Source organism: Cnephaeus nilssonii, assembly GCF_951640355.1.
Source record: "Cnephaeus nilssonii genome assembly, chromosome: 14".
NCBI classification, from domain to species: domain Eukaryota; kingdom Metazoa; phylum Chordata; class Mammalia; order Chiroptera; family Vespertilionidae; genus Cnephaeus; species Cnephaeus nilssonii.
The window spans coordinates 3,642,669-3,667,339 of NC_137085.1; the positions used below are offsets into that span (position 1 = coordinate 3,642,669).

At 46.4% G+C, this 24,671-nt stretch overlaps 1 protein-coding gene across 4 annotated transcripts in view; it reads right to left on the minus strand.

Annotated features, from left to right (window-relative positions):
• The window catches only part of NUP214 (nucleoporin 214), an 89,950-nt gene that overhangs the window by 58,257 nt on the left and 7,022 nt on the right, over positions 1–24,671 (minus strand). For 3 of the 4 annotated variants that reach the window (XM_079790336.1, XM_079790335.1, XM_079790338.1), the window contains exons 3-17: positions 23,594–23,745; positions 22,579–22,777; positions 21,848–21,918; positions 21,177–21,240; positions 20,673–20,776; positions 18,279–18,385; positions 17,229–17,295; positions 14,975–15,101; positions 13,827–13,988; positions 9,874–10,342; positions 8,429–8,598; positions 6,125–6,219; positions 3,255–3,341; positions 2,930–3,079; positions 1,642–1,800 (exon numbers count right to left, since the gene is read on the minus strand). In XM_079790336.1, coding sequence (XP_079646462.1) covers positions 1,642–1,800; positions 2,930–3,079; positions 3,255–3,341; positions 6,125–6,219; positions 8,429–8,598; positions 9,874–10,342; positions 13,827–13,988; positions 14,975–15,101; positions 17,229–17,295; positions 18,279–18,385; positions 20,673–20,776; positions 21,177–21,240; positions 21,848–21,918; positions 22,579–22,777; positions 23,594–23,745 — 2,183 coding nt within the window. The remainder of the gene's footprint in view (positions 1–1,641; positions 1,801–2,929; positions 3,080–3,254; positions 3,342–6,124; positions 6,220–8,428; positions 8,599–9,873; positions 10,343–13,826; positions 13,989–14,974; positions 15,102–17,228; positions 17,296–18,278; positions 18,386–20,672; positions 20,777–21,176; positions 21,241–21,847; positions 21,919–22,578; positions 22,778–23,593; positions 23,746–24,671) is intronic. The other variant, XM_079790337.1, reaches the window with a different exon arrangement.

Consider the following 24,671-nt stretch of genomic DNA (forward strand, 5'->3'; position numbering starts at 1 on the left):
CTAAATGCGTAAGCAAAGGAAGACGATGTGCACGCACAGGGAAAGCTCTCTGCATCTGCACAAAGGTCCTACTGTGCTTAAACGTAGCTTAAAGTTATTCTTGGGTCAGGGTGAATGTCCCAACTGAAAAAGAGGAAATGTCATTAAAGAGAGTCAAGCTGGTTCCAGGAAGTAGCAGTAACCTCAGCATCAAATATAAATTTCAGCCAACACCTGGCGACGGGAGGCCCCTCTCTGAACTCTCAGCGCAACGAGACCTCCGTGATTAGCTCCCGAGTGCTCTCCCGACTGCATCTCTCAGAACACCCTTCTTCTTTTGAGGCCCGTCACAAACACTTCTCTGTGGCTCAGCTGCTCCCCCGTCTGTAATCCCACAGGAACACATTCCACACTGCATTCGTGTGTTCATCCTCCCCACCACCACTGAGCCAGCTGTGGGGGCTGCACGTTGTAGTGTCGTGGTCAAGAGCACAGGCTCTGAGCCAGACTCAAGGGTCCAGCGCCGATTAGTGGCGAGACTCGGGTACTTCCAGGACATTTCTTTGTACAGGGCATGAACTAATAATATAATACATGCTAGCTACTCGGACCTATGGAGCACTGTGAAAAGAGAAACTGACTTCTTTCTGAATGGGCGAGTGTTGCCCAGTAGCCGTGTGCTTTTCTTTTAGTTTGGACGCAGAGCAAGAGGTGAAAGGGCAGTAGGAAGCAAGTGTAACTAGATGAGGAGTGCAGGCCATGGCTAGCACTCCCTCGCTAGGAGGGTTAGCGTCCCCAGGGGAGGAGCATCGAGGGATCCCACAGCGCTGTGGGCACAGCCAGGGCTCCCACCTTTCTGGGCGGAGGGACTGTGTCTTTCCTTTTCCTACCGTCAGAAAGTGTATCAGGTGAGGCACGTGGACGCGGGTTTTCTGGGCAGGAGGGGGTTCCTCACACTCAGAGACCCTCACGTGCTGGGTGAGCATGACCAGCACTGCCCTCTGTGCCCCACTTCTACAGGGATTCTAGGCAAATGCAAGGAAGTGGGGATGACCCCCCACCAAGCTATGGTACAACAATTGGGAATAAACTGAAAGTTGAAAACAAAAACCAGATTTCACGAAGATAGAGAATAAGAATAATTAATTGACAATTACTGAGAAAAGTAGCGCTGCTAAATTACGGCACACAGGAAAGCAGCTGGGCAAGAGGAGGTCTTGATTCTGGTTCCACTCCTACCACCACCCCTGCCTCTGAGGCTCACCTTCCTCACCTGTACGCTGGGATTGGAAGCCCGAGTCTTACAGAGCAGCTGGTTTTAAAGACTAGAAATAATGTGTAGAAAACACCCCGCAGAGTACCTGGTGCTCAATGAGTAGTTGCTATTTTAGTAGTTATTATTCATGTCTTATTTCTAAATGTATCTTTTTCAACAGCATACTGTCTACCAAGCAGAAGGTTTAATTAGGAATTCTATTTTTGTTTAATCCAAAAAGCATCACGTGAAAGAGTCCCATTCTCTTCATCAGTTAAGGACGTCTACGGGGAACAGGTAAATTATTCACAGGAACGGAGCCACTTTATAAGACAGTCGCCCGAACCCATGCCTCGAGCAGAAGAACGGAGGAGGCCCCGCTGCCAGCGCACTCTGCTGGCTCCTACCTGGAGCTGCGCCTCACTCCTGGGGTCCAGGGGTCTCCTGTAGAGCAAGTGCAGGTATCCCGAGTCACGGTTCCTCTCACTCTGTTCTCTGGCTTCTTCCACACCAGCAAAGCCCTCAAGCAGAGTTGTTTTCAGGGTACTTATATCTCCATGAAGAGACTATGAAAGGAATAAGGATGTACTGATACAAAAAGCGGTATTTCTTAGAAATTAACCTTTCTGTTCTGGATCAAGGAAGGTGGTGCTTCTCAAATAGTTAACATGGTGAACGTCAGAATACAGTTAATAGTCATGCAAAAAAAGAATTTCACTGCTTAGAACAAGATACCAATGTTCTTTTTTCCCTTGTAATTCTGTGTTGTGTTAATCTTCATCCGAGGATATTTTCTCCATTGATTTTTAGAGAGAGAAACATCGATGTGAAAGAGGCATATTGATTAGTTGCCTCCCGCATGTGCCCTGACTGGGGCGAGGGATCGAGCCTGTAACAGAAGTATGTGCCCTTGACCAGAATCAAACCCGGGACCCTTCAGTCCACGGACTGATGCTCCAACCACTGATCCAAACTGGTTAGGGCAATTTTTTTTTCTTTTTTCTCTTTTTTAGTCTACCAATCAATATTCATTTAAAAAATTATTTTTTTTCTCATTAAGAAACCATTTCTGCTTGGCTGGCGTGGCTCAGTGGTTGAACATAGACCTATGAACCAGGAGGTCAAAGTTTGATCCCCAGTAGGGGGTGTGCACGAGGCAGCCAATCAGTAATTCTTATCATTGATATTTCTCTCTCTCTCTCTCTCACTCTCCCTTCCTCTCTGAAATCAGTAAAAATCTATTTTTTTTAAAAAAAGAAGGAAGAAACCATTTCCAATAATTGAAAAGGCAAAGAATAAGTATTAACAGTAGCTGTAATCTTACTGAAGACAGTCACTGCGAACACCTGGAGAACTTCCCCTTTCAAACACCCCAAAGTCAATTTTCAAATACTACCTAAATAACAACAGGCAACTTTTTTATGGAGTGCCTTGTATGTGTCAATAGGGTAGACATATTAGCATTCCACTTCCCACGAGAAAACTAAAACAGAGCAGCTAGATTAACTTGCCCAAAGTCATCTAGTTTATTAAGTGCTAAAGGTAGAATTTGAACTTGGGCATTCCTCCATGAACAACTCACACAGGTAAGAAACAACACTGGTGGTCCTTGAAGAAAAAAGCATACACGCCCATGGAGTACCAGGAGCACAATGTCAACGTGCAGTCAACTCCGGAAGACCATCAAACACGAACCTCTGTGGTCTCTTTAATCTCCAGAAGAAAGCCGTGCAGGTCATCCGATTCTGTCCGCAGCGTCCTCATCTCCTCAGGGGTGCCCACCTGGAAACAGGCTTTCGCAGTTCGAGCTTTCAGCTCTTCCAGCTCCTTCTGAAAGTGCGCGATCTGCAGAAGCCACACACCAGGAGACTTCTTAGGGCGAGTGGCACAGCAGTAATGTCACTGCTACTGGGCTCACTGGCAGCACAGACTCTTGGGACACTCCAAGGCTCAAAGCCAGAATGGAACAGCCGTATGGGCGTCTGCACTGCTTGGGGAAAACACGCAGGAGCAAGTTTACCTCCTCGCCAATTCCAACGATTACAGGGTCTGACTCTTTCCACTGATGTCCCTGCTTTTCTGTCCCAGGAGCCGGAAGTGATTTCGCCTGAAATGGAAGGCAAAATATTTAAAATGTACCCAACACTCCAAGCACGGCTTCTTGAAGCAGTGGGTTCCACGCCTATCACAGGTGGCGCCACTCTTGTAACAGTCATCGTTCCGTCATTCATTCCTTTGAGCCCGTATTTACCAGGTATCTGCTTGGTAGAAGGCATGTTTAGACAGTGGAGAAGAGGTTAACAAGATAAATGAGATCCCTACACTCAGGGAATGTCTCTTCTACTGGGATAAAGCGAATAATAAAAAGTAAAAGAATCAGATAAATTTCAGCTGGTGATAGTGATATGGAATAGGAAACAGGGACATATAAAGAGAATAAAAGGGGGACTACTTGAGGTGAGATGGCCCAGAGAGCGCCGCCTGTGACCTGAGGCCCGGAGTGAAGGAGAAAGCTACGGGAAGGTCTGGGGAAGCACCTTCCAGGCAGTGAAAAGAGCGCGTGCACAGAAGCTGAGGCATGCAAGACGCGCACGACGCAGGGAAGAGAGGAAGTGAGTGTGACACAGGGAGGTCAGGGTGGGAGCTGGAAAGGGCAGGGGCAGATCATGCAAGGCTACCCCACAAAGCCTGGATTTTATCCTAAGTGTGGTGCAAAGCTACTGGTGAAGTTTGAGGAGAGTGTAAGCTACTCTTTAATTTAGGATTATAAAAGATCCCTCCTGCTGCTAAGTAGTGAGAGGGAGGAGCATAAACAGGGAGATCAGCAGGAGGCTGACCAGGTAAGAGATGATAACGGCCTGACTCGTGACGTTAGCAGGGGGATGGGAGCTGTGGATTTATGACCTACACCACGTCAGTGTAGAGCTGAGAAAGACTTGCTAGAACAGACTGGGGGAGGGACTCTGAGTTTGGGGCTGGAGCAAACACCTGGTTTCCTATTTAAGGAAATGGAATACTAGGAGAGGAATAAGTTCTGGGAGAGAGAAATCAAGAATCCTGCATCAGAAATGCTATAATTTGAGATGACGTCTCAATTATTTAATACCTATAGCAATTAACAGAGTTTTTAAAAAAAGTATAAGTACTCATTAAAACAGCAAACATTTACTTAAAAACCACCATGTGTCCTGCATTGTGCCAAAAGCCAGGCCTGAGAACTATTTACTCTGTGCCCGTGCTGTGCTGAGGGAGGTGGGGGTGGCTGGGAGAGAGACAGAAGGAAAGACATGACTCCTGTTCTGAGGAGACTAAAATAATCTAGTGGGAAACTGACATAAAATCATCTTTAAGGTAAACCATAAAAATAAACTGAGATGACAGACTGTAGATCTAAATATGAAGAGATAATCAAGCTTTTAGATAAACATAGGAGGGGAACACTTTGTAAAGTATTTGGCTGTCTAACCACTATGCTGTACACCTAAAACTAACACAAAATAATACTGAAAGTGAACTGTAATTGAAAAATAAAAAAATAAGGAAAATATCTTTTTACCTTGGAATAGGAAATGATTTCTAAAATAGAACACAGAAAGCACTAATCACAAAATAAAAATTGATATATGAAACTATTTTAAAATTAAGAACTTGCAGTCATCAAAAGAAACCATAAAAAGAATGAGAAGGCAATTCACAGACTAAGAAAGTAGTTACATTACATGGGTGTGTGTGCATGTGTGTGTATACACACACACACACACACACACACACACACACGGAACTAACTCTTAAAAATCACTAAGAAAAAGACAGAAAACCCAATAGAAAAATGAGTAAAAAATCTTGAACAGTCACCCATATTCACATGGCCAATAATCATATGGAAAAACTCAATTTTACTGGTCATCAGGGAAATACAAGTTGAAACCACAAAACACACCAATAATAAACGATGAAAAATACCAAGATTGGGGAGGACGTGGAACAGCTGAACTCGCATACACGCCTGGGAATTACGAGAAATAAAGGCATCGTCTAGGACCAGCAATTCCACACGTGGATATTTATTCAACAGAAATGCATAGGTTTGTTCATCCAAAACATCACCTAGCAAGGTCACTGCAACACTATTCACAGGAACTCAGACCTGGGAGCTACTGGAATGCCCACTGAGACGGAATGAACACATGTAGGATAGCCACCCCATATGATACGGATAGACCTCACCAACATAATGTTGAGCAAAACAGCCAGATACAAGAATACATGCCGTGTGACTCCATTTATAGAAGGTACAGACAGGCTAAGCTAAGCTGCACTGTCAGAAATTATGACAGCTGAGCCCTTTGGCAAGGTAGCAAGTAGAAGGGCACAGACGAGGGGCATTCTGGGGTCCTGGTCATGTTCCATTTCTCAATCTGAGTGCTGGTTACCCAGGTGTATCCAGCTGGCGACAATTCACTCAAGCGTGTGTGTCTCGCATGAGTACTTTTTTCCCTATGTGTATCATATGTCAATAAAAGTTAAGTAAGTAAAATCAACCGAGATGGTGAGGAAAAGGGGCACTGGATAGAATTGATTACTTTGAGAAGAGAAAAATCAGATGCCGCAGTATTTTCAGACAAGAGACTACAACAAACTGAGAGCATCAGGTCCTGCATAAGCTCAGGAACCAGCAGAGGAAATGACGCAGACTCTGGAGCTGAGATACATTTGTAATGTGAGCGCAGAGCACACATTACAAATACTCAAAACTCACCTATTTCCCACCACAGAGTCCTAAGAACTATTGCAAAAGTGTAAGTTCTAAAACACAAAAACCCATTTTATAAACATGCCTGCAGGGGCAGTAAATGAACAAGCACAGGACTGCGAGTGAGGTTCAAGTACCTGGGGAGAGCCCGTCTTGGCCACCGGAGCGGTTATCCTGGGCGATTTCTGCCCCAGTGAGGACACTGGGCCTGGGCCGCCATGCGCAGATCGCCCTGCCAGAACAAGACGTCAGTTAAAACAGCCAGCCAGCATTTACTCCCGCTACTTCTCCCACCACAAGTGCCCTTTCCTCAAACAATAGCCCAGTTTCTCACTGTCCCTGGCCCCTTTCACGATCTTGGTTAGCAAGAGTGATGTCCACAGTTGCGTTAGCCCCTGTTCCAAGGTAACTAAAAAGCACGTCTTACATTTTTAGATGGGAAATTCTTTCGTAAAGCAGATAACACTAGCGTGTCTCTGATCACAGGCAGGAGTACTTGTGGGCAGGCCCAGGCCAGTCACCTGGCCCCTCCTCCCTCCTCACAGAGGCTCCGGTGCACCTCAGGGAGCTGGGGACAGTTGAAGCCATCAGATGAGACCAATGACCCCATCACCTGTAAGAACTCACAGGGTCGCCGGACCCTCCTGCGGGTTAGAATCATCGGGGGAACTTTTAAAGAAAACAAACACCGTCCGGCCTGCGTGTGCACCGAAAGGCACGCAGTTCAATTCCCAGTCAGGGTACATACCTGGGTTACGAGTTTGATGCAGTTGGGGAGTGTGCAGAAGGCAACCAATCGATGTTTCTCCCTTAGACTGATTTTCTCTCTCTCTCTCCTCCACCCTCCCTCCCTCTCTCTAAGCATGTCCTCAGGTGAGGATAAAAATAAAATACTAAAAATAAAAATACAAACACACCAAAACCCCAAGTGTCACTTCACAGAGTCTGATTACACTACTAGGGGATGGATCCCCCATGAGTCTAGTGTGCAACTGGGACTGAGAGCCAATAAACTAGGACCCCCCAAACTTTAAGAATTAAATAATGGCACAGGGTGGGGCAGATCTGGGTGGTGAGCAGCAGAAAGTGAGAGAGTAAATGCGTACTAAGATTCCAGTTTTCTCTCTCAAACCATAGAGACGTGAAAAGACGAAGGCAAGGCTTCTGAATGTTTGGGTCTTATACGATGCCTTCAGAACCTCATGAAAAGTCCTAGCATGAGGTGACTGGCAAACTCTGCAATGTAGCCCTTTCTCCTGAGCAGCAGGTGAAGAGAGATGATTTCAGGCATCTCATAGCTCAATGCCTGCTTGACATTTACCAAAATAAAATTATTCCCGTCTCACAAACACCAAATGGTTACCTAAATGTCTGGCTAGGCATTACCACTGGCATTCATGACAATAACCAGGTTAAAAACGGAGACAGGTCTGGGAAACACCACCTTAACCAATGGACCAAAGAATACCACTATGTCAGGACACCAATCATGCGGTGTGATGCGCGTCACCTATGTGGTGTTACTGCTCAAAACGCTTAACCTGAACCTCATCATGCAACTAGGTCCAAAGCGAGGGACCGTCCACAAGCCTACTGGCCTGACCTCTTCCAAATGCCAGTGCTGGGAAGACAAAAAGGTGGCAAATGTAGGAGACTGAGCCTGAGACCCAGCTGGAATATATTGTGATCCCTGATTGGCTCCACTATGGGGATAACGGTGGAAATGTGCACATGGGGTAGATTATTGTTAAATTTCCTGCAGTGACAATGGATTGTGTGCCCTTGTTTTTAGTAGATATACTGAAGTACTTAGATGTGAAGTGTTTCATGTTGTAATGAACTCGCAAAGGTTTTAGGGAAAAAAATGTATTAAAACAAATGGTGCACAATGTTAGCAAGTGCTGAATTTTGGTGAAGGTTATAGTATGCATTATATAATTTTTGCAACATTTCTGCAGGTTAGATAGGAAAAAAAGGTAATTTGCTCATGGAGTTTCATAATGCACTTCAATTCAACCTGGCTATAATAATTATTCCCACTATGATCTTTATTTAATAAATCTGCTTACAGTAGGGCTGAGTGTGAAAATTCAAGACAGCCACTACAGGCAATAGTGTGACAGCCACCGCGGCTTAGAGAATTGTTCTGTTCTGGCCCTTCACAGGGGGCAGGCTCCCAGGGAAGACCAAGGCTGGACAACAACTCGCATCATCCAGTGTCAAGTGCACAGGAGGAATGTCGGAGAAGGCGTGGCAGCCCTGAGGCCACTGCGAACCCTCCCAACGCAGAGAGCAGTGTGTGCCACAGCATGTCAGTGTGAGATACAGGAGGCATGAAAAAACAACCAAGTCCAACTACCTTAGCTGGGCTTCTTAACTACCTAGAGATGCTAATCTGAGAATTCAGGACTGAGTTCTAAAGCAGTGTATTTAAACCGTACCTGATGCTGAGGGGGAGGCGGAGGACTTGGCTGACACGGAGCCGGATGCTGCTGAGAGGGGCGTGGGGTGGCTGAGAGGTCCGGAAGAAGCTGGCTTGGAGGCGGAGAAGGGCAGCATCGGGGGTGTGCTCGGGGAGCTGTTAGGAGCAGAGGCAGCCACGGCAGTGAACCTGAGGACGGCAGCCCGAATGCATCAGAACAGCCTGCTGAAGACTCTCCCACGCTGCTCATGAGCAGTCATCAAAGGATAACCTACTATCCACACCTTTTAGCCTTCGAGAAATGTAAATGTTTAGCCACTTTTTATAAAAGGTGAAAGCTGCAAGAAACATTGATCTGATCTTCTGCTTATTTAGGAATTAGTCAATAAAAATACCAAATAAATACTTAACAGGAAAACGAAACTAAGACTACCATGATATGAAATATTTTCTCCTCTATCAAGCTGAGTAGAGCAAAAAGGGTGGGACTCAATTACGCTTAGGGGAGTTCAGTACCCTCTTTTCCCAACAACATTACTGAGAACTCGTGAGGGTGAGCACAGCCTCTGGGGAGTGAAGGGGGAAGAGGGAAGCAGGTCGCCCTCTTTGGGATGTTCAGTCTCGGGGAATGTCAGGGAAGCTTCACCTAAAGAGCAAACGTCTGTAGACAATCTAACATCCATCAATAGATGATTGGGACAATAAATTAAAATGCCATCGGCAATCACAATGGTGGCAGCAGTGACAACAGCGGTAACACCACCTCCACAGCCACTGGAGAGTCCAGACGAGTGTGGGAGTGTCGGTAGTGTTTACACCGATGGCTGTCTTGGGAAGGGCTACGAGGTCTAAGGAGTCACTTCGTTCAAGAGGCTTACAGTCTAGTGGGGAGACCACCAGCAGCAGCAGATAAAGAAGTAAAAAGTAAGATGAGTGAGCTGGTAGATCCAGATCTGGAGGGAACTGGGATACCACGTTACGAAGTTTGGGCTGTACTGAGAGCAATGAGAAGCCACAGGGCTGCCAAGCAGGAGTCATTGTATCCGATGTGAATACAATTTCACCCAGTCACTGGTGGCCGCATAGAAAACAGTGCAGAGAGTCAAGGGTGAACAAGAGAGTCACTTCCCCTACAGAATATATACTTTGTATGGCTACTTTTTTAAAATAAGGGGTATCTCCTACATTTGAAACCTGAAGAAGCAAAAAAGCATTTAAATATAAACCTCTAATAATAATTAAAAAATCTAAGAGACCCTTCTGGACACAAATGAAATGCAAACCTTTTGTTATTTGGATTTTTGCCATTTGCTAGTATTACTTTGGAAAAAAATGAAAAACAAACAAACAAATAAGAAACCCCCTGGAAAATCACTGAGTAACTGCACTCGCAGCAGCTGTTTTCGGTGAATGACATGGGCACTCCCACCCGCCCTGCGGAAAATCAAACTCAGTGCCACTCACTTGTCGCCGAGGTTGAGCTTGACAGCAGAGGCTGAGGGTGGGAAGGAGGGCTTCAATCCAAGGCCGGGAGTGGACGCACTTGGCATTGGTGTGCTCTCCAAGGCAGGCTTAAAACCCGAGGATCCAAAGGAGAACGAAGCAGCTGCGGGGGCCATCGGAGAGGCCGCGGGGGTGGGCGCCAGGGGGGTTTGAGGAGGAGCGAATGAAAAGGTGGCTGCACCGGAGCCCACTGCTGCTTTGGAAGCGTCAGAACCACTGGGGTACGGAGGGGGCTCCCCAGCAACAGACCCAGATGATTTCAAGGACGGAGAACCAAAGGAGAAGGCGGCAGAGGCTCCCACAGCAGAGGGCAGAGAGAAGGTGGCGGCGGGAGCAGCCGGCAGGGAAGGTGGAACGGAGACGGGAGCTGCAGCGGCTGAGGCCTCGGGTTTCTGCGGGACTGGCGAGGTTGGGGTCGTGGGAATACTTCCTGCAGTGAAGAGATGGGGGAGAGGAAGGGACGAGTTAGCACGGTAACGGCAGAGGGCCACACGACAGAAGGCCAGCGGAAAGGGTCTGTGGCAGAAGGAAGCCAGAAATAAAGGTCCTGGTGCATGAAGGAGAAAGAAACACAGGAGATGGAGGTGCTGGTTCACGTTCCACAGCAAACGCTCCATGGAAGATTACAGAACTTTGAAGGAAAAGGAAACGGGGAAAGACATTAGACTAACAGCACTTCATGGATGCCCAGCTGAGTAACACAGAAAAGTACACTTCTCAATGTGAAAAGCAAGTCATCCTGCGACATTTCATCCCAATCAGGAACGCTTGTAATTCAGATCTCTACCTGTAAGTCACTGAAAGCCAGTTCAGGTCAATAAAAATACACACAAAAGCACACATACACTGCATCTCAAACAAAGGAGGCAAAAATGAGTTGAGTCTCTGAGAGGTTCACTTAATAAACTCAGAAATGACAAAAAAGCCCGGCTGGTGTTGCTCAGTGGTTGAGCATCAACCTATGAACCAGGAGGTCATGGTTTATTCCATCAGGGCACATGCCTGGGTTGGAGGCTCAATCCCCAGTAGAGGGTGTGCAGGAGGCAGCTAATAAATAATCCTCTCTCATCATTGATGTTTCTATTTCTCCCTCCCTCTCCCTTCCTCTCTGAAATCAATAAAAATATTTTAAAAAAAGAACCACAGCCCTAACCGGTTTGGCTCAGTGGACAGAGCATCGGCCTGTGGACTGAAAGGTTCCAGGTTCGATTCCGGTCAAGGGCATGTACCTTTGTTGTGGGCACATCCCCAGTAGGAGGTGTGCAGGAGGCAGCTGATCGATGTTTCTCTCTCATCGATGTTTCTAACTCTCTATCCCTCTCCCTTCCTCTCTGTAAAAAATAAATAAAATATATTAAAAAAAAAAGAGAGAGAGAGAAAGAACCAAAAAGGATTAAGATTTGACTATACAAAAAGATAGTTACATAACTAAATGGTAAATTAAAAAAACCTGCAGCAAGAATGAATACAAATTGAGATTTGAAAATTTTAAGACTCTAATAGACAAAAGCTGGGAAACTAATTCACACAAAGTAAATATACTAGTACTTAATCTCTCTAATAAAAGAAATGTAAATTTAAATGAGGCCCATCACTGTCCTCTAAATTACTAAAAATTAAATATCTATAACCCTATGTTAGGAAGGGTAAAATGAACCTGAAATCTTTTATTACTAATATGTACCTAATTTAGCAGTCTTTTAGAAAACGTTTTAGCATTATGTTTCAAAAATCATAAGAAAATGGACTCAGTAAACTCACTTCTAAGAATAAAGCCTATGAAAATAATTTTTAAAAATGAAAGCCATTTAACACAACCCAAATACAAAAAATATTCAATGGAATATTAAGCAGTCACTCTTTTAAATGAATCATAAAATTATGTAAGAATCTGGAAAATGCTTATAATTTAAGTTATAAATTTGCATTCCAATGATATATATAATATGAATACAACTAGGAAGAAAGATGTTTATGAGAAAACACTGAAAGAGAATACCCCAAAAGGCAGGTTTAAAATGATGTCTACTTTCTGAACTTTCTGTAAAGTCAACATGTTAACTGTCTAAATTAACTAACTAAATAAGAAAGCAATGTTTTTTGTTGATACATTTATATTAATGGGTCTTGGTCTTCCAAATGGTTGAGCCAGTTTACCCACTATGTCTAAAGCAATGAAATACTTAGGATGCAAGTATGAAAACACTGTTTTCGGAACGATCACTTCTATGAAAGTATAACCGTGCAAGCACATCTATCCTGTTAATACTTCTTTTACACAATAACTATGGAGCCAGGACAGCTAGCTCGCTGCTTCAAAGACACACATAAATGTTAGTCACTTCTACGCATATTCGGAAGGCCGTGAGAAGTCTGTTCCACAGGAAATAAAACGGAACCTTTGAAACCCTCACTGCTCCCGCTGACCATTCAACCCAGCATCCCTGGGACAGGGCCCACCACTATCTCCTGAGCCCACAAGAGGCTGCGGCTGGAGCTGGCGGGCCCTTCCTCCCTGCAGGGCCCCCTTCCACCACCTGAACTCGTTACCTCTGGACCAAGCGCCAGGGAAGAGGGAGTTTCTGGCCTCGGTTTGAGCCCCGGGTTTAATGGGCCAGTAGCCAAGTCCTCACACTGAGCTGTGTTCAGAAACAAACCTCGCCCACAGCTCCTGCCTTCACAGGGCGCACTGCGTGTTACAGGCGGACCAGGCCAGCGGGTGCAGGCCGTTCATGGTGCTCAGGACCACTTACAGGGACAACTCGGTACACACCCTGCAGCCAATGAGGTGTCCCAACACAACAAGGCTGGCACAGTCTATGCAGGCCAGCTGGTTATTACTCGGGGTCTCACTGCCAACGGGTAGGAGCCACGCATCTGGCTCCACTGACGATGCACAACTCACCCTGCATATGGAAGCCTCGCGGGAATACACCCAAAGTACTGTCAACCCTACCCAACCCACCTGGTCAATACACTGTTTCTTAGATACGAAACTGGTTACATTATAAGCATTTTTAGACACACTTGAAGAGAAATTCTTAAAAGTTATATAATCACAGAATCCAAAAAGAGACATATTAGTGAAATTTCAAAATAGGAAACAATCCCCTTTGAAAATGTTTTATATTTTGTTCTCAGAAGTGATACAACTGCACTGCGAAAAATTTGAAAATACAAATTAGCATTTATATGTGTGCATTTATGCTCATGAAGATTATGTACCAAATGCTGACTGTGGCTACTGCTTGATGATGGGCTCTTACGTTATCCTGCTTCTATATTTTCTAATTTTTCTCCAATAAACATATATCACTTAAGTAGGATTTTTAAAGAGGAAAAAAACAAACCTGAAGAAAATGAAATATAAACCAAAGAAAACAAAATGCCCATGTTCCCACCACCAGAAATAACCCCTATTTTTATATTAAAAATCAATCTTTTAAGTATTTTTATGCACATATTTTTCTCATAAAAAAGGAGTCATACAGTAGATAGTGCTTTTTATGACATATTCCACTAACTCTTTCCTTGTCCATACATATCATCCCCAATAGTTACAAGGCACTCAGTGTATGAATGTACAGTCATTTACTTAAGCAATCCCTCTGGATTACACCTGCCCGTAGGATTCTGACCATATACTGCAGAGTCCTACAACAGGGGATTGTTGGTAAACTACCTGATGGGGCCCATCTGGCCCAGCTTCCTTTTCCTCTGAAGTGAAGTACAGGTTGGAGAATACAGCTCATGAGTGAGGGAAGGGAAGTGTGTGCATGTTTATTCTAGAAAAAAATGAGTCCCCGACGCAGTAAGAATGACTGTCCCGAGATAACTGTATTCTCACATATTTCCCTCTTTGGGAAGAGCCCTACTGGCCCATGGCGCCCCTTCCTGGCAAAGGGGAGACATACCTGACGACCTGGGCTGGCGCTCTCCCTCCAACGGGAGCGGCTCCGGTGTCTTGATGAGGGCCCTCACCCCGGGATTCTGGTTGATCATGTAAAATGGACAGAGCACACCATCTGTCGAGAGTAACAGAAGAACCGGAGCCGGAGGGAGAGTCTTCTCATCAGCTGTTAAAGAAGAAAACGAAAGTGAAGAAAGAGGGAAAGACGGCCCGAGCCAGAAGGGCTGACTGCCCACAGCTCCAGGCAGCTCCCTCGGTCCAAGTCTCAACAGCTGTCCCCCAATCACCCTTCCCAGAGCCGCTGCCTGGGTCGGATGGACACCGTCTGCCAGGCCCACATGGAGGCTCCTCATCGATGGCCACCGACCGCTAGGCCCGCGTGGAGGCCCAGCCGTCCGGAGCAGCTCGGACTCTCCTAAAGCTCCCTGGATTTTCCCGAGCGCTCGCCTGACCAAGACAGGAGTCTCCAGGAAGTGGCTGGGTAGGTAGAAAAGTGAGACTAGACTCTTTAGAAAACACAGAGTAGGCACAAAGGTGAGTCAAACTATACTCACTCACAGCTGAATCACAAGCACGGATTTTGTCAAGTAAGACTTCAAGAGAATTGGAGTAAAAGAGCTAATCACACCAATAACGCGGGAAAGGATGAGGAACATCGCGGTGCCCGACGGGGACCCTCTCTAACTGAAGCACCAAAGAACATGGCTTCGCTGCACTGGCGCGGTCCACGGGAGCAGCTCTGCCCAGCTCCAGCCGGGAGCAGCTCCACGCAGAGCACACACTCAGGCGCAGTTCAGAGGCCACGCGCCTGAGGTCTCCATTTCCAATCCGTGCCTTCAAACCAAGGGCGCTACACAGAACCGGCCTAGGGCACTGCTCCCTGGGCAGGTCACTGGGGAACTGGAATGGGCAGAGAAACAAAACTGAAACGCTGGGTGTCCTAGACTTCCACCATGTTCTCAAGTTTAAAGATACAGGCAGATGCGAGTGCGTCTGGCCCCGGTCTCTCCCCTAAGTGTCCATGACAATTAGTTCAGTGCTGTCACATGTGCTGTCACATGTACTTCAAGGAGCAATGTGCCACCAGTTCACGGTGCCCAGCAGAGCAGATTCCGCCAGGAACATGGAGAACTGACGTCAGGCTACACTTACTGATGGCAATTTCCACCTGGTTAGTATAGTCTATGGCCACTCCCACGGGCAAGGAGTCATCGTTCTTGTCTGTCACAGGCAGTTCAGCTCGACTGGAATCCTCAAGGAGCCACGATTCCCAATTAATCTGAAAAAGAGAAGCAGAGAAAATGCACGGCGGTCAGAGCTCTGCGCTGGCTCCTCCCAGCACTGTGCAGACATGAGAGAAAGGACAACTCGCTTGGGTAGACTTAGGTGTGGACCGAGACTGAAATCTGGGGAGAGAGTCTAAAAGTCACGACTATCCCATGAAGCAAGAGGTTAATTTTCCAAATCAACCCTTCCCTCTGCTTCTGGGGCACCAAGTCCCCGCCTGTGCATGAATAGTGCCTACTGCCCACCCCAGCCAGGCAGAACGCTGAGCTTGCCGGGTAAACCCAATCGCTGCACCCAGCCAGTCACGCCTGCCCCTGGAGCCTGGGATTGGGACCAGGACCCCCGCAGACCCCTCCGGCAGCCTTGCGTAGGAAACCTATACAGTTGGGTAGATGCTGTGCTCACTGGCCCACAGACAAGGTAACCTTAGTTCTCGTCTTCCCAGTTCCGGTGTGAGTGCCCCACATGGGTCCATCCTCCTGCCTCTGAGAAACCACTAAGACTTTCCAAACACTCCCCCTTTCCTTAAGTATGCTTGAGTGGGCTCTGTTCCTTCCAACAAATGATTTCTGACTTTAAAAATCACTAACATTTTGTCTGACTTTCAACACTGACCAAAACTGGCAACACGAATCAGAGGGAACAGTGTTCAATGAGTAACCGAGAAAAACAAGCAGCTGTCCAGGCAAGGGAATATAATCACGTTCCATGACTTAGCTATGGCATGAGTAACACTCGCATTCATAATAATGTAAACAAAATTGACTTCAACTTTGAAAAACAACCTGTAGACAAAATGAAGACTTAATCATTACAGACCACAAAGCACAGTGACAGTGCGGTACTGGGAAAGACACACGGTAACAGCCGGAGGTGGGGTAGGGAAGGGGAGCTCAAGGCACGGGTGGGCTGCTGAGACACTCCTCTCACAAAGGGGAAGGTCAGGAGGTACAGAGTGTGGTGGGAGCATCAGAAATGAGGGTAAAATGCAAGTGACAAAGGTAATCAATAGAAGAAGCTAAAATGGTGCTGTAACCCTACTGAGAGGAAGAAGGTTGTATGTGAGCTAAATCCTCATCTGCCTTAACAGCCAGTAAGGGCTAAAACTAACCATGAGTAACTCATGAGAAAGCAAGTCATTACTTAGGAAGAAGGAGGTATCATTAGAAGGAAAAACTCACAGGTTAAAAATGGTCCCCTCTACAGAACAAAACTGGACCCAGATGGGGAGAGGCAGGGGCGATTTTTTCATTTATAAGCCCTGCTCCATGAACATAAATTATTTTGATAAAAAGCAAAGAAAATGGTGTATTTTTAATGTGTGAATACATAAAATAATTGTCTATCAGGAAATCATTATTGAAATCAATCCAAGAGTAAACTGGACTGCTGACCTCTGACCTCTGACCCCAAAGTGGCCCACCTCGACACTCTGACAACCATGCACTTACAGCGAGAGCCCTGCCACCCAGTGATGGACAGATGCTGAGTGGGGGAAGGGCCATAAGTGTGTGTGTGGGGTGCACAAACATTTTAAAGCTCAAGGCAGAGTTTGAAAGAGAGTTTCCCTTTCGTCACGTCTCCTCTGTGGTACCTCTTCATCAGCTGCCACAGCCCAGCTCCTGCCCGCCAGGAGGGCAAACGAGAGGAGGAAGGGGGTGCTCCTGTGCACAGGCATTCTCGGCTTCTGGGTGAGTGACAGTCTGGTAGGACCTGCATGTTCCTCCTGCTTTACCAAGGATGGGCTACAGTCCATTGAATAGAAGGCAGGTTCAAGTAACAGGAAGGAAATGACGCTGGTAAAACAGAACCAGGCAGGGGAACCCTCCTACACACCAGGTGTGCTCCTGTTGGAGGCTGATTATATAGGGCGTTTGGCCCACACACCGCGGATGGATCCGAGGAGAACAGAGCGCTTTCTCTGACACCAAAGAACTAATCCTGACACCTGTGTCTGTCCAGAGCAATATCCCAGGGCACGTGGTCATTTAAGCTTTGCTCTCACCCGGGAGCTCATTAAAAGGGAGGTGCCCTCATCTAATTCTTACCCGCATAATTAATTCCCTCCAACACCTTTCTCAGAAGTCCCCCCCAGAAGTGACGAACAAGAGGAATTTACCTGGTCGCTCTGTCGGGCAAGGATGCTAACTTCTGTGGAAGCCGCAGATGCTGCCAGCACTAAATCCCTTCAGAGAACAAAACCAGAAGACGTTACATTAAAGCACAGAGCGATTCTAGCCCAACCTGAGCCCGTGGACACAGCTATGAGGATCGCCTGGAGGTGTCAGGGAGGAAAGCACATTTTCTATGGTTGAAGAAAGGTGAGATTCTCAGATGTAAATCTTAACTCTTAGCTCACAGGACAAATCCCTGGACACTTGGCCAACTACCTACTGACCTAAGACAAGGGAGAGCCACGCAGAATCTAGTCGGAATCCCCAGTGAGCACACAGTCCTCCAGACAGCAATCTGGGTAGAGCAGTGGTTGGCAAACTGCGTCTCGCAAGCAGTGGTTTGCCGCTCTGTTGACTAATGAGTTTGCCGACCGCTGGGGTAGAGGAACAGGCGCCTGGCTTCAAGCCCTCTCTCCCAGGGAGCTCCCAGAGGGCAGCTTGTCTTTATTTCTTTCTCTGTTAATTCTCACCTGAGGATATTTTCCCCACTGATTTTTAGAGAGAGTAGGAAAGGGGGTGGGGAGAGGAACATCGATGTGAGAGAGAGAAACATCGATTGGTTGCCTCCTGCGCGGGCCCCAAACGGGGCAAAGACTGAACCTGCAACCCAGATACGTGGCCTTGACTGGGTATTGAACCCGAGACCCTTTGGTGCGCTGGCTGACACTCTATCCACTGAGCCACACTGGCCTGGGCTCAAGGGCAACTTTTAATATGCACCTTGAATATCAGTATTTTCACAAACTGTCACTGGGCTGTTAGGAAAAGGGGATTTTTAAGATTAGCACATATCTGAGCTAAAGAATTCAAGGCTGGGAAAGTAGAGGAGGAGCCAGAAAGGCATTAACTAGCATCGGCTGCAAATATGTTCATGGCCCCTCAGCCTCTGCTTTCCTCTTACACAAACAACTGCAGAGCTGCGGAAGTGCCTCGGTGAGAGCTGCAAGGGGGGGGGGGGGGGGGGGGGGGGAAGCGCATCCTAGTCGGCGGCTCACCATTCCTCCACGTGACTGAGGTAGTAGTGGTGCTGCCTCTCCGTGCAGCAGCCATAGCAGGGCTCCATGAAGTTCACGAACACCTCTGGGTGCTTTTCATCTTTTTTCTACAACAAACAGAACGAGGAAAAATCTCAGGTGCGACTTTCCCTTAGTCCTACACAGCGAATGGCTCTCAAATGAGAAAACCATTTAAGTTTTATGAGAAAATTTGCTCAAAAACCTATGTCCAAATGTACAGACACGATATAAAGGCAGCACGTGTAATACAAGGAACAGGAGTGATGGCCGCCAACCAAACGGAACTCAAACTGCCTGTCACTTTGTGGCTGGTGGGCGAACATGGACAGATTACTCAGCCTCTGGTTCTCAGTCTTCTCCCACATGTAACATAGCTACTAAACGACATCAGAGGCTGTTGTAAACGTGAAACGAAATGATACATAGAAAGTTTAGCCCAGTACAAGGAAAGCGAGCCCTCAATAAATACATGCTAGTGTTAATATTATCCCCGGAAATAGAAATCTTAATGATATCTTGAAATAAGGAATACATTGAATACATTCATGAGTCGCATAACTACATTTCAAACAACAACAGACCACACATTACGATGGTGGTCCCATGAGATTACACTAAAGCTGAAAAATTCCTATCGACCAGTGACACTGTAGCCAGAACACCTTAGCCATCATAATGGTAACACAAATACTTACCACTGTGTCACGGCTGCCTACAGTGTGCAGTACAATGACATGCTGAACAGGTTTGTAACCTAGGAGCTGTAGGGGAACAGAATCTGCCACCCCAAAATGTCTACTTGGCATAAGGTTTATTCTCCCTCCCCTACAGAGCAACGAGGCGTGCAGTGGGTAGACCACTGGGTTTGGGCAAGTGCAGACTCTATGATGATGTCGCACGGTGCAGTGCTCAGAACACAGACCTGTAGTTGGGCGAGGTGTAACCGTAAACATATTTTAGAAATTAACTGTATCAGGAAGCCAAGTTCAAAACAGAGCTACATCAATCTGTTGAAAGCTAAATCACATTTCATTTGACATAGAAATTTGCCTGCAATTTACTAAGTTAAAGCAAGGTTGCAAAACAGAATGGAAATGTAACTCACTTTTATTGCATTTAGACATTTATTTCTATATTTTCAAATTTTTTCTGGACTTTTAAAGCGAGTATGATTTGGAAATATAAGCCCGGCCTCATTAGTCTTTGTTTCAATGCTATTGCAGTTCAGTAAGACTGTGCAGATACTAGCGTTCTTTTCTTTCTTCAACAGGACCCCCTCCCTCATTTCACTTGGTTCCCTGCTCCAATGGCCCCTCCTCAGAGGCCCTCCTCGACCACCCCATCTCACTGCACCAGGCCAGCAACTGGCCCCTTCACTTGCCTGCTTTAGTTTTTCTCCGTCACCCTTATCCTTCCCCGATGCCATGCTTATCTTTGGACGGGCACATTCACTAGAATGTCAGATCCACAAGAGCAAGGACGCTGTATTCTCAGCTTTAAAGCATCGCCCAGCACTCTGCAGGCATTGGATACAAGGCTGATGAATAAGTAAGTGAGAGCATTTTAAAAGCCAGGCTGTGTTCTTGCTCTTCTAAAATGTCTTATCAAGTTAACATCTACTAAGACTCAGTTTACAGCTTAAACAAAAGCAAGTTTTACAATCTTTTTCACAGTCTGATCACAATAGTGCGTGCTCGAAGCAGAAACCATATAGTAGCTGCAGAACCAGCTCAAAATGGTCCTGTCCTGTTTCTGACAAGACGCTGAGTCGCCTTTCAGAGCAGACAGACCAACACCGCAAGTCACGCAGCCAAAACAGTGCGGAGGGAACACCCCCTCGGGCTGCACCTGGAACCAAAGTTCTCCCTCCTCAAGGAACCAAAGGACCGGAACTTAAACACCAGAACCTTCCAGAAGCGAGGGGTCCGCTGTGCAAGAAGACCCGGTGCTGAAGCCCCTATCACGTCATACAGTAAACGGCCAAGTTCCACGGCCCCCCAGTCAGAACCCACACAGCCAGCACTTCTGATCCCCCTAACCTCTCCCCCTCAACCTTTGCCTTTAAAAATCCGTGATTAAAAGCCATCAGGGAGTTCAGGTTTTAAGCGATAGCTTCCCATTCTCCTTGCAGGCAAATAAAATGGCTTTAGTTTCTCCACTGGAAACCTCCATGTTCATTCAGTATTGGGCTTTGCTGCGCATCGGGGGAGCTCATCCTCATTCGGATCAGCAACGTAACTTTGGTCCCCAGGCCAATGGTGCACATGAAGGTGCACCATCACAAGTAAGAAAAGGAAACTGAAGCCTAAGCCTCAAACTTTATTACAAGACTCCTGTAACTCTCAAAGGACAGACCGCCTTCCACATACGCACCGGGAGCAGAGCCATCACCACGTCCGGAGACGTCTCCAGGGTCCCATCCGCAGCGGCATACACTATTGTGAAGACATAGGTCCCGATCCACAGCACGTCTAGAACTGAGACACACACTCCAATAAAGCTCCTTGTTTGGGAAGCTCTGCATGTTACCAAGTTACATCTTATGGATAAAAATCCAACTACTATGCTTTAAGGTATAGATTTCATTGACCCGGAGTCCAAATTCATCCCAAAGTGGTACTTTTTTTTTCCCTGGTGGATTTTATCGGGAAAATGGTGAGCAATTCTAATGTGAAAAATCAGGACCCATTTAAGCCATCTACCATGAGACACAGGTGTCCACCAGATTCCTGCTACACCGACCGACAGGAGGAGAGTGTTCAGAGAGGAGGCACCAACGCTCTCCTGAGTGGGCATGTAGTACAGCACGTGATTTAAATGTCTGGAGTGCAGACAGCACCTTATTGAAGGTCAGCCCCCAAAAAGCAGATGAGTTACCTCTGACAGGATGATCTGACTCATAAAATGGAGGACAAGGAATGACTTTTTTTTCCTGCAAAGTCTGAAAGAGATTTGAAAAAAGTAAGTGTCAAATGAAATAATCCCCAAACCGACAATGGTGAGCATTATCTCAGAAAACCCACAGGGACAGGATGAGACTGCACATGCGACTACACAGCGTCACTGTCTTTGTTCCTGCAGTCAGAGAAACGGAACCTTTCAGATGGACTCAGCCAGAAGACAACACTGTGCTTTAACCCCGTGCTCCTGCATTACAGCTCTAGCCTTTCACCAGCTCCTTCCCCCTGCAGCTCTGTTCTTGTGGAGTGAACTGGGAATATAAAGTTGGGGAACTTTGTGTAAATATGATTACGTTTTATTTAAAAAGCAGAACAAAAGTAACGCACGCACACGTAGACTATCTTTGTGAGCATCCGGAAAAGTCCGGAAGGCTATGATTAGGCAGAAGAAAGGTGCCCTGGAAGATGGACCACGGATGGGAGGGAAGGGACACTCCACTCTTCCCTGCATTCACTTGTGTACTGAGGACTCTGCTGCCATGAGCATAAATAGCATTTCAATTGAAAAAACACCAGACACCCAAAACCACCCTCCAACCAGGGGGTAGCTTCCGTAAGAATGGTTTGGAAATCCAAGGCAAGACTCACAGGGAGGTACTGGACCACAGTTCCGTTCTGTTTCCCCACTGCCAGCTGCTTTCCTTTCGGGCTCCAGCACACTGAGCAAAGAAGAGAATGCCACCAGTTAAAACGGAAGAAAACGCAGCGAACCAGCGAACCAGGTCTGTACCAAACAGCGACATAATCACTAGCTCTTGTTCTCAGTCCACGGAAGACTGTAGGACCATCCTTACTCGGCAAAGTAAGAAAAAGAAAAATCACTGTGATGATACAATTATGACTTATCACTGGGCCACCGAATCAACGGATAAGAATGCTTTTTCAATGGAGTACTGCCCAGAAAGCTGGAAAGTACACAAAACTGCAGTCTTTAGATAAGACAAGGGACCAGAGAAGGTTTCCGAATATCAATAAATCGTTGTCTTGCTCCTATTTGATATTTCTGATGCTTTCCCCCGAAAGGTACAAATGGTATTCAGAGTACAACTATTTCAGATCCAGAAACAATTACTCTCAAAAACACAGTTCTAAACCAGCTGTACCAAAACATTTCCTTCTCCAGAAAACCCAAGCACATTCAAGTGAAATCATGGCTGCTGTTTGGCTTCAAGGAGATTAATTGTGGAAATAAAGCATACTGTCTCCACTTCTACCAAATAACAACAAATATAACAAAAGACACATTTGCTTTTAATCCCAGCAATTAACTTTTAGACATCAGCACTACTGTATGTTAGAGTAAAGCCTTCATCACCCACCAGACGTTACTGCGACCGAGGAAGGAAGCGTCGCGCACACTTTCACTGTTTCTGTGACTTGTAGGACAGCGATGCTGCCATCGGCCAGACACACGGCCACCATGGAGGGCACAGTGGGGTTCCACTTCATGTCGATCACCATGCCTCCTGCATCTTTCAAAAGCTTGTGATAGGCAAATGGGCGTTTCTGCTGCTTGGCCTTTTAAAACAAATGCCCAGAGCAAAAATAAATTAATGAATGCATGGATGAAAAATTTTGAATATGTAAGTTTTCTCAAATTACAGTCTGCTTTTCTCGATGAACATGAAAAATAATTAGCTCTACACAACAACCGCTTTGTTACAATGTCAACACAAAGTTGAAAATGGCAATGAATTATTCTAGCACACTGGAGGGACCCCCAGCAGGGAATACACGAATGCAAAATCATTGAAAAACAGCAGACACTAGACTAACATCTGGGCTCTGCTTAACAGCATTGGGCCCTTGGACAGTTACTTAAACTCTCTGGGCTGTTTCTCCATCGATAAAACGAAGACAGCAGTACCTACTGTGTCCGGCCCTGGTAGCGTGAACAAGGATAAGGCATGTAAAGCACTAGTCCGGCCCTGGCACGGTCAGCACAAGCACTCAATACCACGGACTGCTATCATTATAACCCGCTGGGAACGGAAGAACACCGCCTTAGGAGGCCAGAGACCCAGCGTGTCACTTCCGACATGACCCATTCCCTCTATGGTCTTGGGCAAGTCACCCAAAGCTCCTGAAGCCCCTGGGCTTTCGCTGCCTCATGTGTAAATAAAAGAGGAAATAGTTTGGGGCAGGTGCTATTACGAAATAATTACTTGAAGTCCTTTCTACTTCCAACATCTATGGTTCTATAATTAAGGACTTTTAAAAAATCCATATTTAAACTAGAAAAGACTTCAAGGGTCAACCAAGAACCTCTAGGCTATGGTTCAATACCAGGAAACCTTAGGTCCCATTTGACACTGGAGTCTGCCCGTAGCTTACCTCATTCGAGAATGTGCGAACATCAAAAAAAGCGATAATGGAACCGTATTCACTGGACATCATGCACGCAGAGAGTGTGAGGTTATCACAGCTCAGGGCCAGGTGATGTATGGGGAATTTCATAGGAACTAGCAAGCCTTGAACTTTATCAACTATAAAAACATAAAAAAAGACAAAGCAGGAAATGGAATGTTCATAAACCCATGCACATGCCCTGGTGTCTAGTCATGCAGATAAATCTCAGCTTTCTTACAGATTTGTAATGATGCATGAAGTATTCCAGGAATTCTTCTTTATACGACCTGGGGAAATGAACTGTGGCTGTCACCCTTGTTGAAAACAGTGTTCTTAAATTGGGTTCCTGGACCCTATTCTACCATGCCGGGGGTGTGTGTGTGTGCCCCCACACTCACAAACAATTCTCTGGTGTCTGGAATTCACCTCAATCCTGACATCATCTACCCAGAAACAGTATCAGATTCCAGGTTAAGAGTTCAGTCCTACAAGACTGTCCCCCCTCTACACACACTTCAAGCCCAGCCACAAGCCCAGCGTCTCTGTGCTTCTGCCCAGCTGGCTACAAATGGAAGGCTTCAACCCCCTCCAACTCAGAAGGCCAATTGCAAGTCCAGGTTGTTACCTGCACTTCTGACCGACTGGCTATAAACCAGAGGTTCCAAAACCTCTTCTGTGGGTTCAAATAATTTGCTAAAACCGTTCAAAGAACTCAGAGAAATACTGCATGTTACTGCCTGGATCAGTGGTCTATTACAAAAGGCTGTCACTCAGAACAGCCAGATGGGAGGCTAGAGAGGGCAAGGTCTGCGGGAAGGTGCGGCGCTCCGTGCCCTCCCCAGGCTTGCAGCTCTCCCTGCATCTCCACATGGTCACCAACTCGGAAACTCTCCAAACCATCCTCCTGGGTTTTCACGAGGGTTTCATGACATCGACAGGATATCAAATCATTGGCCGTTGGTGATTAATTCAACCTGGTCGGGGGAGGGGGTAGCGGGAGGGAGACATACCAAAAGTTCTAGTCCTCTAATCACAAGGTTGGTTTAACTGGCAACCAACCCCC